Source organism: Oratosquilla oratoria, chromosome 11, assembly GCF_046742065.1.
Source record: "Oratosquilla oratoria isolate Oo_2021 chromosome 11, ASM4674206v1, whole genome shotgun sequence".
NCBI lineage: Eukaryota > Metazoa > Arthropoda > Malacostraca > Stomatopoda > Squillidae > Oratosquilla > Oratosquilla oratoria.
Genome location: NC_134787.1, coordinates 22,964,204 through 22,977,945, shown reverse-complemented (window position 1 = coordinate 22,977,945; position 13,742 = coordinate 22,964,204). Strand labels below are relative to the sequence as shown.

Sequence of the window (13,742 nt, the reverse complement as noted above, 5' to 3'; positions counted from 1 at the left end):
TCACCTGTACCTCAATCCTTGAAAAATACCCAACAACACTAAAGGGAAGGAAAGAGCAAATGAAAAACTTGCAGCCATTTCCAAAACAAAGAAGGGTATATAAAAAATACTTCCCTATTATATTTAAAAACAACTAGAATAAGCTTTTAAATTCTTTTAAGGGGGGTGGCTAAGGGGTATTCTTGGACGAATATTTTTAAAATCTAACAAATACGTTTTTTTCGCTCAACATGGCCGGGATAGGCTAAATTACCAAATGGTAAGGTTTGTTTTGGTAAAATTAAATCCCCTATGGGCCAGAAGCCATGTTTAAATGCCCCGCGCTGTTGCGTCATAGGGATGAGTCATGCGCTATCACATGTGGTATCATTTAGTGCTTGTATATGCCTAAATTTTAAATAAAAAATCATTTCTTCTTCATGAATTTCATCACGTGCCATCCCTCAGAGAGGGAAAGCGTGAGGCATAGCTCTGCTTTGCTTGCATTCACACTGACTACACATATGATCATCATGACTTAATAGAGGAAGCTAATAAAAGCAAGACTTAACAACCTCAAGAGAAGTCATGGAGGAAGACAAAGCTGCCAAGACCCTGTAAATAATGATAAGAACCTATATCTTGCAAAAATTCCCTATGGAAAGTTGCACTACATCAGAGAAGTTTACAGTGATCTTGGCAGCCCAGATCTTCTCAGGAGATGCAGAAACCCAAAATCCCAATGAATCGCTCCACTCCAAAGTTTGGACCAAGTGCCAGAAGATAAAGTTTTACGGCCGTTTGAGGGTTGTGTTCTTGGTACAACATACAACACTGGCACATAACTTTGGCTATGAAGATGGAAACATCATATTACATATGTTTCGCTCTGAAGCAAGACTGCAAGATTCTCTAAATTGGCAAGACCTGGAAAGAGCCAGGCATGCAACACCAAAGTCAAAGAAGAAAAGTAGAGAGAAGGATGAAACACACCAGCCTGGAGAATTTTGAGAAAATCTGAATAATACTTTCTTACAACACCAGCCCAGAGAATTTTGAGAAAATCTGAATAATATTTTCTTACAACACTAAGAAAGGGGGACCAGATGCCTCATCAATTCTGAGGTCAATCAGGAAGGTTTACTCAATCATTTGTGAAAATTTCATGCCAATCAGATAAATATGAATGACAAGACAGGGGTGAATGCAAAAAAAATCTTTAGGAGCCAATTTCTCGAGAATTGGTTTTTACAACTTCAAAAAATAAAAAATAAATCAGAAAATCATCTGACTGACAATTGTTAGGAATCAATAAAAACTACAATCAAAGGCTGATTTTTTGTTGGAAATAGATTTTTTAATATGGCCATAGAAAACAGGATACAGAGTGGAGAAAATTAAGTGTGAAAAAAATCTATAATTTTTTTCCTTCAAAGATAAAAACAAAAATAAAAAATCTGTTCCCAACAAAATGTAGATATGTATTCATATTTTTATTGATAATTTTTTCAAAGTGATTGACTTAAAAATAAAGTCTGTGAAACAAAATAAGAAAAACACACTTTGCTTCAGTCTCCCCTATCATTCACCTAATTTCAATGAAATTCACCATACATTCTTTATTTACACCAACAAACAACATACTATAATTTCAAGGCGGAGGAGAGTTGTAGGACCCCCCTTAGCAGCCCCCCTTAAAGTCATATCAAGATCTGATTTGAAGACTGCTCTGAACTCCTTGCTCAGATCTTATGACATCATTAATATGAAAAATATGAAGAAACATTGTGTAAAAACTTTGAATACTGGATAGAGCTGTACAGAAATAAAAGTCACTCCATGAATTCCACAAAATCAAACTTTGTGCACATAAAGTGGGCATCTGATAAGAACATGTGGATAGGGTATAACTATCATTTCCTCTACTTCCAACGAAGAAGTTACTCTCTTACCTCATGAAAGAAAAATCAGTCCAAATCGCACAAAGTACTGCCTGCAGAGAAATAAATACATAAACGCACAAATACATTCAGGCACACACACCTCAACACTTCTCACCTTAAACTGAGTTACCTCACTTCCTACAGCTTCTACAACTCCTGAACCATCAATGCCTGGTACATATGGCTTGCTAGACCAACCGAAGTCACCTTCTCGTATGTAAGTGTCAACTGGGTTAACTCCAGACATGTAAATCTTAATCAAAATCTGAGGAAAAGGTCCAAAAAGGTATTCAATTTTATATCTCCTATCAATGTTTAATTCTGGTGTTCTGTAACGGTATACATGTACAACTGACAAACCTACTCAGTACTTTGTTTAAACCCTGCTGCCAAGCATATCTAATTTGGCATGTCCACCAGCTATGTATACTTACAACATCATTGTCTAAGGAATATATATATATATATGTATATATATATATATATATAATATAATATATATAAATATGTATATATATATATATATATATATATTTATATACATATACACACACACACACACATACACACATTAAAATAGGACAAAAGAGAAACAAGAGGACATGCAAAGAAACTAAAGAAAGACAGCTACAGAAGAGATCTGAAAAAGAACAGTTTCCCACACAAAGTGATTGACGTCTGGAACAAATTGAACAGTGAAACAGTTAATGCCAGAACTATACACGAATTCAAAAGCAGACTGGATGTGGAGAGATACAAAAACGGGTCAAAACGAGCATAGCTCTAGTCCTGTAAAATACAAGGTAAATACATATATATATATATATATACATACACAGACACACACACACACTGGTATATATATATACACACACACACACATCAAAGGCCCTTTCCTTCTTACAAAAGGGATAGCCAAGTCAAATAACACACCCACATAATCAATCATCAATCCACTGCCCCAGGTCTTGCATGAGATCCCTAATTCTAAGGTAACTGGCAACAATCGCCAATTGGCCCATCCAAAACCCATTTTTTTATCCCTTTGATGCAGCCATCCAGTCTCTTCTGGTAGCTTAGAAGGGTTGGATGGTGGCCATACCACAGTCAGGCCAGGTGGACTCAGTCCATTTGGGGGAGAGAGGATTCTGAGAAGTGGATATCTGGGGGTCTGGCATGCAGCAATGTATTGTCTTTCAGTTTCAGTATTGTCTTTCAGTCATCCATTTATCTATAGTTCCTTGTACATGAAGGATCATCAGTCTTCTTTCCCTACTTAGACCACAGGCAGTGCAGTAAAACCGAGTAACTATACAAGGCCAGAGCCAAAGCTGGTTTACCCTTACTGCTTCATTATATGGCAACCTTCCCCCCTCATCCACATCAGAATTTACAAAACAGACAAGAAATCCCCTCAGACCACATAAATTTCTCACCCATTCACAACCACTTTCCACTCACACTTACCTCTTGTCCTCTCCCTTCCCTGCTTGACAAAAATTTCTCTTGCACCAAATACCCCTTTCACCCTACCATTCTTGGTCTTTCTCTCAAGATTACTAAAACAATTATCTACTAAAAAATACCAACATACACAAAGACTTGGCCACTGCAACAAAATGCCCAATGAGAAAGAAAGAAAAAATTACAATGCCCTACCCTAATCATAGTAAGCCAACACAATATTTCTTCTCTGAGCCACTTATGGACCAATTTAGTTCCTGTTGCCAGTTAACTGTGTACGATGGATATCCTGCAAGAGATATGGAACAACAGATTGATTGAAACCTAGTCAGCATTGATAGGTAAGAAAGAGTACAGCAACAAGCTATAACACTGATACTTATCAAATGTATCACATTTGGAAGGCAAGAAGGGAGCAGGAAACGATGAAGCAGATTCATGTTCATGATGCGCCTAACAAAAATTACATGAGTAAAAATAAATAAGTAAATATAAATCAATAAATCAAACCCCTTTCATCTTAACTCTCAAGGATGAAGGGTCACCTTACCCATCCCTATTATCATACTAAATCAACAAGAGTGTAGTGAGGTACAGCTCTTCCATAGCAGGGCCCAACAGCCAGTTGGTTTATTTCTACTGTTTCACCATGACAACCCCCTCACCCACTCAACTATGGAACAAATGAACATCCCTTTGGGTTATGATCCCTCCATCCATTCATGTTCACCTTAACTTCAATCTCCTTGTATTTTCTCTTCCCTGTTCAACACATTACATTTCATATGCATCCAAAGCTACCTTCATCCAATTCATTGAAATATTGTTCAAAGAATTTACTTGCAAATAATTAACTTAACTAGCTTATTTATATTCAGCTTTAGAATGACTTTACTGTCTACTGACCCACCCCTACAAATAATGTATCATAGCCATAAAACAAACCTGTTTATCTTCTAGCTTTGGAACAGCTACATTTTCTTCTACCTTCATCTGATCCACTGCCCCAAACTTTCGTACATACACAGCCCTCATCGCTCTGGAAGACATGCGGGACCCTGAAATCATCTGAAAGAATAAAAAGAAAATTTCTTTATTATATGTCTGTTGGTCAATTTCTCAATAAAGTGATAAACTGGTCAATGATCAATCTGAAATAATCTGTTGCTATACTAATAAGTACAAGGGGCAGAACTAATCATAAATTAAATCAAAGCTACTTATGCTGGATAAAGAAAAAGAGACAGGACTAGATGTATATAAAAAAAACTATATATATATATATATATATATATATATATATATATATATATATATATATATATATATATTTATTTATATGCACACATATATAGGAGGAATAGAAGGTAAACTACTGAAATGAATGGAGGACTTTTGCATGGAAGAAAAATTAGGGTAGTGCTCAGAAATAAGAGTTCTACTTGGGAAGAGGTGATTAGTGAAGTTCCAAAAGGATCAGTATTGGCTCCAATAATATTTGCTATTTATGTGAATGACATGGACAAGGGTGTGGAATGTTACATGAGCTTCTTTGCAGATGATGCAAAACTGTTAAAGAAAATGGGTACTGAAATGGACTATGACTCACTGCAAAGAGATCTGAACAGGGTTTGGGAATAGTCAGAAGTGGGAAGTGAACTCAACATTAAGAAATGTAGCATAATGAAATTTGGAAAAAAAAAAAGGATATCAGGACAATATAAAATTGGTGCAAAGGAAGTAAAGAAAGTGTGATCTGAAAAAGACCTGGGAGTAATCATCACAAAGGATATGTCCCCTGACAAACAGATAAGCAGAATTGTCTGCAAAACCTATAACTTGCTAAGATCAATAAAAGTGGCTTTTACTTACTTGGATGAAGAAATGGTAAAGAAAATACTAGTCACAATCATAAGGCCAAAATTGGAGTACACAGCAACACTATTGTCACCCAGTACCAAAAAGAATATAAAGAAAATTGAGAGAATCCAGAGAGCAACTATGAAGATGGCCCCAACACTATCAAAACTGTCATATGAAAACAGATTGTCAAAACTAGAATTATCAACTCTGGAACAAAGAAGAGAAAGAGGTGACTTGTTGACCATCTACAGAATTATGAGAGGTATAGAAGTCTTTGATAGAGAAGACTTACAAAATTGGGATAAGATAAACACAAGAGGACATGGAAGGAAGCTCAAAAAGGAGTTATAAAAGAGAGCTGAAAAAGAACAGCTTTCCTCACAGAGTGGTGGATGTATGGAACATACTAGACAAAACAATAGCATGTGCAAAAACAATACATGAATTTAAGAGCAAATCTGATGTGGCGAGATACAGAGACAGGACACCATTAGCATAGCTCCCCTTCCCATAAGATACAACTAAGTAAATACAATTTGGTAAAATACATATACAAATATTTATTTACACACACATATATATGTACACACACACACACCCTTTCATCGAATGGACGGCGAGAATTGGTGTTCCGAGGAAAAAGGAAAATCTACGTGGATCTCAACGTCCAGAAAGTGCCTTTTTGTACTTATAGGGAAGGGGAGTGCTCGTGGAATAGTGGGGAAGTGATAGAGAAGGAGAAGGGAAGGGATATTAAGGGAAATGGAAGGAAATGAGGAAGAGAGAGACACGGTCCAGGAGGCCAGGAGATTTGTAAACAAGAGGCGAACTGAAGACGATGACTTTGGAGAGGACGGAATCAACAAAAATGTAAAGATTTGAAGTATAGATAAGAGCAACACAGTGGAAGGTGATGATAATAGTTTCCAGGGATTTAAAGAGGGTGGGGGGGGATACCAACCTCCCCCGATTGACAAGACTAGAGGAGAAACTTGATAAGATGATTGAACATTGGGAGGATAGGTTCGGTAATGTAACCAACATTGCGCACAGAGTTGAAAAATTGGAAGAACTAGAGAAGGCGAACAAAAACTTAACTAATGAAATTGAAGAATTAAAAATTCAGTTAAAAGAAGTAAAAAAGGAGAATGAGGAATTAAAGAGGAATAGTAAGGACAACAAAGAGGGTTGGAAAAAAATCCAAGAAAACAGTAAAGTTGCATTTACTGACATAATCAAACAGCAAATGAAAGAACAAACTGAAGACTCAGTTATTAAAGTGATGAGACAGAAGAATATAGTAAGAGACTTAGCAGATAAAAATAAATGTATAATTATATTAGGAATGGAAGAGAAACATAACCCAGATAGAACCACAAGAATCAAAGAGGAAAATGAAAAAGTAAGCAGTTTACTTGAATTAGTTCAGGAAGATGAACCAGAAATAATGAAACAAATCGAAGAGAAGTTTAGGCTCGGAAAGTATAGTACAGTTAAGACCAGACCAATTAAGATTAAATTTAGGTCACAAACGACGGCAGAGATTATCTTATCCAAAACAGGGAAACTAGCAACAAGTGAACAATATAAAAAGGTATGGATAAAAAGGGAAATGAATAAAGAGGAAAGAGAGGAGGAAAAAAGAAAAGACATGAAGCTAAGGAAAAAAACGAGAACAGAACAGAGTCAGAAAAAGAGAGATTCTATTGGAGAGTAGTGAATATGAAATTAAGGAGATTCGACATACTAGAGAAAAACACAAGGGAAACAGAGAACACAATGGAAGTGGCAGAAAACTAAGAGTGTCTTACACAAATATAGATGGATTAATAACAGGATTGAATGAGCTGAATGATTATTTGAAGGAAAAAGAACCGGACATAATGGGAATTGTAGAAACAAAATTAAAAGGTCCACTACAACCCAACAGTGTAGGACATGATACATATAATTATTGGATTAGAAACAGAGAGACAAAGCAAGGGGGTGGAGTTATGTTCCTGACTAAGAAGGATATAAACGTGAGGTGTGTCACATATGGAAAGAATACAGTAGAGATGATTATGATCGAAGTGGAAGACAGAGATAAGAAGAGCAGAAAGTTTGTGATAAATTATACACTGTATAACAATGAAAAAAAAAAAACAGAAATGAGACTATCCTTTTCTAGAGTTATTTTTTGCGTAGATCACGAATATAACATCCGTTTCTTTCTGTGACCCTCCAGTTCTTCGTAAATAGCAGTGCCTGCAATGTCTATCTGAACGGTATTTTTTGTTGCTTTTACCATTTATATAATTTTTCACATATCTATGTGGGGGTTTTTTTCTTAACAGGATACAGAGTTAAGATGCCTAGAGAATGCAAGAATTTGCCAGACAAGTTTTGTTATATATGTGGATCAGTTACATTAAGGCAATACAAGAGACAGTTGACTCAACGTGTAAAGAAACTTTATGAGCTGTACTTTGGATGTAAAGTGGGTGACCAGGACAAAAGCTGGGCACCTCACATATGTTGTGTCAGGTGTATAAGTTCCCTTTCTGCCTGGGTGAAAGGCAAAGGGACTGGCCTCATGTTTGGCGTACCAATGGTCTGGAGGGAGCCAAAGGACCACTCAACAGATTGCTACTTCTGCTTAACGGATATTAAAGGTGGGTGTTCAGTGTTTATTTTTTACTGTTTTTATATATATTTTCAAGAGATGTATCAATAAAAAAGATCGAAATACATAATAAGTTGCACTTCCACTATTTTTGCACGTGATCACAACCAATAGTATCCATTTTTAGTCTGATTTTATTTTATTTTCCTGCAGGTCGCAACAGAAAAGGCAAGAAATCTATCGTGTATCCAGATCTTCAGTCTGCTATTCGCCCAGTTCTACATTCAAGTGATATTCCTGTACCACAGCCGCCCTCTGAACTACCAAGCGATGACACGAGCAACTCAGACGATTCGGAGTCTCAAGATGCAACGTATACGACACAACTTGAATCTGATAAGAAACCACACCTCATCACCCAACCAGAACTCAATGATCTAGTTCGTGATCTAACACTTACTAAGCAACAGAGTGAACTCCTGGCCTCACATTTGCAACAATGGCACCTGTTGGATGAAGAAGCTCGAATTACAGTATTTAGGAAGCGTTCTGCAAATCTACAGGATTTCTTCACTTTGGAAAACAACTTGACTTATTGTAATGATATCAGAGGCCTATTCAGTGCCCTTGAGCTGTCCTATGAACCCAATGAGTGGAGGCTATTCATAGATGGATCCCTTTACAGCATAAAAGCAGTTCTGTTGCACATTGGGAACACCATGCCTTCAGTTCCAGTTGCTTACTCAGTCATTTTAAGAGAGACATATGAGAACCTTGCTTTTATTCTAGACCGCATAAGTTACAAAGAGCATGAGTGGTTAATTTGTGCAGACTTGAAAGTAGTAGCCATACTTAATGGGCTACAAACTGGATACACCAAATTTATGTGCTTTCTTTGCAAGTGGGACAGTAGGGCCAGATCAGAACATTATATACGCTCAGAATGGCCATCTCGGGAATCTATGACGCTTGGATGCCATAATGTAATTCATGAGCCACTAGTTAAGGAGAAAATCATTTTGCCACCACTGCATATAAAACTAGGCCTAATGAAGCAATTTACCAAAGCACTGCAACATAACAAGCCATGTTTCCAGTATCTCAAAGGGATCTTCCCTAAAATTAGTGATGCCAAGATTAAAGAGGGTATATTTGTAGGCCCTCAGATTCGCAAGCTTATAAATGATGAGGACTTTGAGGCGACAATGGATGAACCTGAGCTAGCGGCCTGGCATGCATTCAAAGATGTATGCAAAGGGCTTCTGGGAAAGCACCAAGAGTCCCAGCGAGAGCGTAAAGTGGAGAGGCTAATCAAATGCTACCAAGATCTCGGATGCAATATGTCACTGAAGATACACTTTCTTCATTCTCATCTGTCCTTCTTCCCAGAGAATGCAGCAGATGTGAGTGATGAACATGGAGAGAGGTTCCATCAAGATATAGCGTCAATGGAAAACAGGTACAAGGGAAAATGGAGCCCTGCTATGCTGGCTGACTTCTGTTGGAACCTGAAGCGTGACTCTCCTGAGACGTCTTATAAAAGAAGAAGTAAATAATAGATTGTAGGTTAATACATCATATAAAGCTAACAAACATGCCGATTCATTATATATTAATTAAATAAATACAATGAAGACATTTAATCTGACTTTGGGAGCAAAATACATTTATGGAACCTTGGAAATCTCTATTAATTGCATAATTATTAAAACAGCGATTTACAAAAAATTGTGACGTGGCATGAAATTTTTGTTATCAAATTTGAATTCAGCACACTGAACTTCATAATAAAACGCACATGAGAACAATGTTTTTTTCTTAATCCTGAAATTGGTTGTACAGTGTTATGTGCCTCCGAAAACAGCCTCTTGGGAAGAGAGTGAACATAAAAGTATGTTACAAGACACAAAGATAACATTAAACAAGATAATGGAAGATGGAGGAAGAATAGTTATGATGGGCGACTTTAATTGCAAAGAAATCTGCTGGGAAGAGATGACAGTAAAGGGTGGAGACAGCTCATGGGGAAACGCTCTACTTGAGATGATTACTGACCATACAATGACACAGTGGATACAGAACACTAGGTATAGAAATGAGGAAGAACCATCGAGACTAGACCTAATAATTACATCTGAACCTAGAATAGTGGAAAAATTTGAGTATAAAACACCAATAAGTAAAAGTGACCACATATTGATTGAACTGGAACTTAATGAGGAAAAAAAACATTAAAAAAAAATGAACAATATAGAAAAGGAAGATTGATGTATGAAAAAACAAACTTTGATCAAATAAGAGAATTCTTTCAAAAAGAAAACTGGGAAGGAATATACAAAGAAGATACAACAGTGGAAGAGAAATGGAATATTTTGACAAAAATTTATAAAAAAAAAAATAAATAAAAAAAAAGGAGTAGAAAAGTATGTCCCAAGACAAAAACAAGAAAAAAAATATGTAAAATGCTGGTACAACAAAAGCTGTAGGGAGTTAAAAGACAAAAGAGACAAAGCTTGGACCAGATGGAAAAAAGACAGAAGGCCTGAAAAATGGAAAATATATACTTGTTATAGAAATGAATATGTACAAACGTGCAGAGAGGAAAAGAGAAAATATGAAAAAGATATCATAGAAAAGTGTAAAGATCAACCAAAACTATTTTACAGATTTGTAGACAACAAACTGAAAAACAAACAAGATTTGGAGAAATTAAGACAAGGAGTTGAATACACAGAGGAAATTGAAATGGCGGAAATTATGAGCAAACACTTTAAATCAGTGTTTACAAGGGGGAACATACAACCTGAAGAGATCGAATGGAAAGAGAAAGTCCCCCCTATGAAAGAAATAGAAGTAACAAAGAATGAAATATTGAAACACTTGAGTAATCTTGATGTCAGAAAATCGCATGGACCAGATGAAATAGCAAACTGGATTTTGAAGGAATGCAGGAATGAACTGGCAGACAAAATACATAGCATAATAAACAGTTCCTTGAAAGAAGGAAAAGTTCCAGAAGATTGGAAAAAAGCAAATATAGTACCTATATATAAAGGAGGAAATAAAGAAGACCCTAACAACTATAGACCAGTCTCTCTAACAAGTACAATAGCAAAAATTTGTGAAAGAATTGTCAAAAGTAGATGGGTAAAATATTTAGAAAAAAACAACGTGCTAAATCCAAGGCAATTTGGATTCAGACAGGGACGATCATGCATCACCAATTTAATATGCATCTATTCAAGTACCACATAAGAAGTTGCTTAAGAAATTAGAAACTGAAGGAGGAATACAGGGCAAACTGCTAAATTGGATGGAAGACTTTTTGCAAGAAAGAAAAATGAGAGTAGTGATAAGAGATCAACACTCAAAATGGGATGAAGTAATAAGCGGTGTTCCACAAGGAACAGTTCTGGCCCCAATAATGTTTGCTATATATATTAATGATATGGATGAAGGAATTGAAAGCTATATGAGCTTCTTTGCAGATGATGCACAACTATTGAAAAAAGTGAACACGGAAGAAGATTGTGAATCACTACAGTGATCTAAATAAAGTACAGGAATGGAGTAGGAAGTAGGAGATGGAGTTCAATACAAAAAAGTGTAGTATAATGGAATTTGGAAAAAGCAAAAACAGAATAACAGGATCATATAAATTGGGAGAAGAAGGAATAAAAAAAGTAGAAAATGAAAAGGACCTGGGAGTCATTGTTATGAATAATATGTCACCTGAGAAACATATAAATAAGATTTTTGGAGAAACTTATAATTTAATAAGAACAATCAAAGTTGCATTTACATACCTGGATGAAGAAATGGTGAAGAAAATTCTAATCACCCTGATAAGACCAAGACTGGAATATGCAGCAACGATATGGTCACCAAGTGCAAAAAAATGTATAAAAAAACTTGAAAGAATACAAAGAGCAATTATAAAATTGGCACCAACACTCTCAAAACTATCATATGAAGAGAGACTAGAAAAACTTGAACTACAGACACTAGAGCAAAGAAGAGAGGAGATTTGATAGCTATTTACAGAATCATGAAAGGCATAGAAATTACTGATAGAGAGAATCTGATAAAATGGGATGATAGAAATACAAGAGGACATGGAAAGAAAATAAAAAAAGACAGCTATAGAAGAGATCTGAAAAAGAACAGCTTTCCTCACAGAGTAATAGACAGTTGGAACAAGTTAGATGAGAAAGTGGTGTGTGCAAAGACAATACATGATTTTAAAAATAGTTTAGATAAAATGAGACATGAAGACGGGACACCACGAACATAGCTCCCCTTCCCGTAAAATACAACTAGGTACAACTAGGTAAATACATAGTGTGTGCAAAAACAATACATGAATTCAAAAATAGTTAAGATAAAATGAGATACGAAGACAGGACACCACGAGCATAGCTCCCCTTCCTGTAAAATACACACACACACATATATATATATATACTGAAGTCCCTCAAATAATGCGGGGGTTAGGTTCCTGAAATTACCATGTATGACCAAATCCGCGTATGCTGACATTCCATATTAAATACCGAGAACAATATGTATGTGTACGTGTGTGTGTGTGTGTGCACGCGTGTATGTGGTGTATGTATGTGGCGTTTGTGGCGTATGTATGTGTTTGTGCGTATATACATGTGTGTGCATGTGACGTACAACCACTCCTCATTTAACGACGACAATTGGGACCAGCGCACCGTCGTTAACCGAATTGGTCGTTAAGCGAAAGTGTATACATATACGTACATGTACTGTATGTACAATGTCCAGCAATACATGTATCTTTATTTTCGTGTATTTTCCCTCTTTTATACAGTACATTAAAGCTTTATTTACTGTTTATTTACGGTGGTTAGGTTCCTGATATTACCGTATATGACCAAATCCGCGTATGCTGACATTCCATATTGAACACCGGGGTATTTTTTTAGTTTCGACCATGGGCGCAATATAGCAATAGAAAATTAATTGTTAATTTTGTAAATTAAAATGTATCAACGTAATATGCAATTTTGTGGGCGGAAATGAAAGTAAAAAATACCATGCTACAAGAAAATATGCTAATGAATGAAGTCGGTAGCATAGGATTGGGACGCCATCTTGTCGTCTGCCAACGTCTCTCACGACAACGACAACGAGAACGAGCCGGATGACATTTAATTTGCAGGTAATGATTTATCAAACACAGGTCAGGTTAGTTTAGTTTAGGTTAGACGAATATATCCTTGCATTTCTTCGACATCGGCATCTATCATAACAAACATGGTGTACCATTCGTCCGACATGACTTCGTTACTTAAGAAATTTGTTTTAGCACCTCTTTTTTTTTTTTTTTCGCTCACAAAATTGTATATTACTTTGGTACATTATAATTTATAAAATTAATAATTAATTTTCTATTGCTATATTGCGCCCATGGTCGAAACTAAAAATTTACCACTACCGGTATATACTGTACCCCAGGTAGTTTTTGCAGCTTGCAGGATGGTAATGTAGACCTAAGCTTCAGAACACTTTACCTAACAGCTAATATCCACCATACAAGTTCAATTATAACATCATACAAATTTGCTCAGCCAACTTAATTATCGTACACGACGTCGTAACTTTGGGAGATTTACGTTAAACGTCTGTCATAAAGCCTGTCGTAACTCCGCGTCGTCGCTAACCGAGTAGGTCGTTAAACGAGGAGTACCTGTATATGCATGTATATGGCGTATATACATACGTGTGTGTCTGTGGCATATACACACGTGTGTGTGTATGTGGCATATGTATATGTGTGTGTATGTGGCATATGTATATGTGTGTGTATGTGGCATATGTATATGTGTGTGTATGTGGCATACATATGTGTTTGTGTGTGT

The 13,742-nt window shown here is 36.2% G+C and overlaps 1 protein-coding gene across 10 annotated transcripts in view; it reads right to left on the bottom strand.

Annotated features, from left to right (window-relative positions):
- The window catches only part of LOC143029650 (quinone oxidoreductase-like), a 61,355-nt gene that overhangs the window by 7,657 nt on the left and 39,956 nt on the right, over positions 1–13,742 (bottom strand). For 6 of the 10 annotated variants that reach the window (XM_076192442.1, XM_076192445.1, XM_076192443.1 and 3 more), the window contains exons 2-3: positions 4,332–4,454; positions 2,038–2,187 (exon numbers count right to left, since the gene is read on the bottom strand). In XM_076192442.1, coding sequence (XP_076048557.1) covers positions 2,038–2,187; positions 4,332–4,454 — 273 coding nt within the window. The remainder of the gene's footprint in view (positions 1–2,037; positions 2,188–4,331; positions 4,455–13,742) is intronic. The other 4 variants (XM_076192449.1, XM_076192451.1, XM_076192450.1 and 1 more) reach the window with 1 other exon arrangement.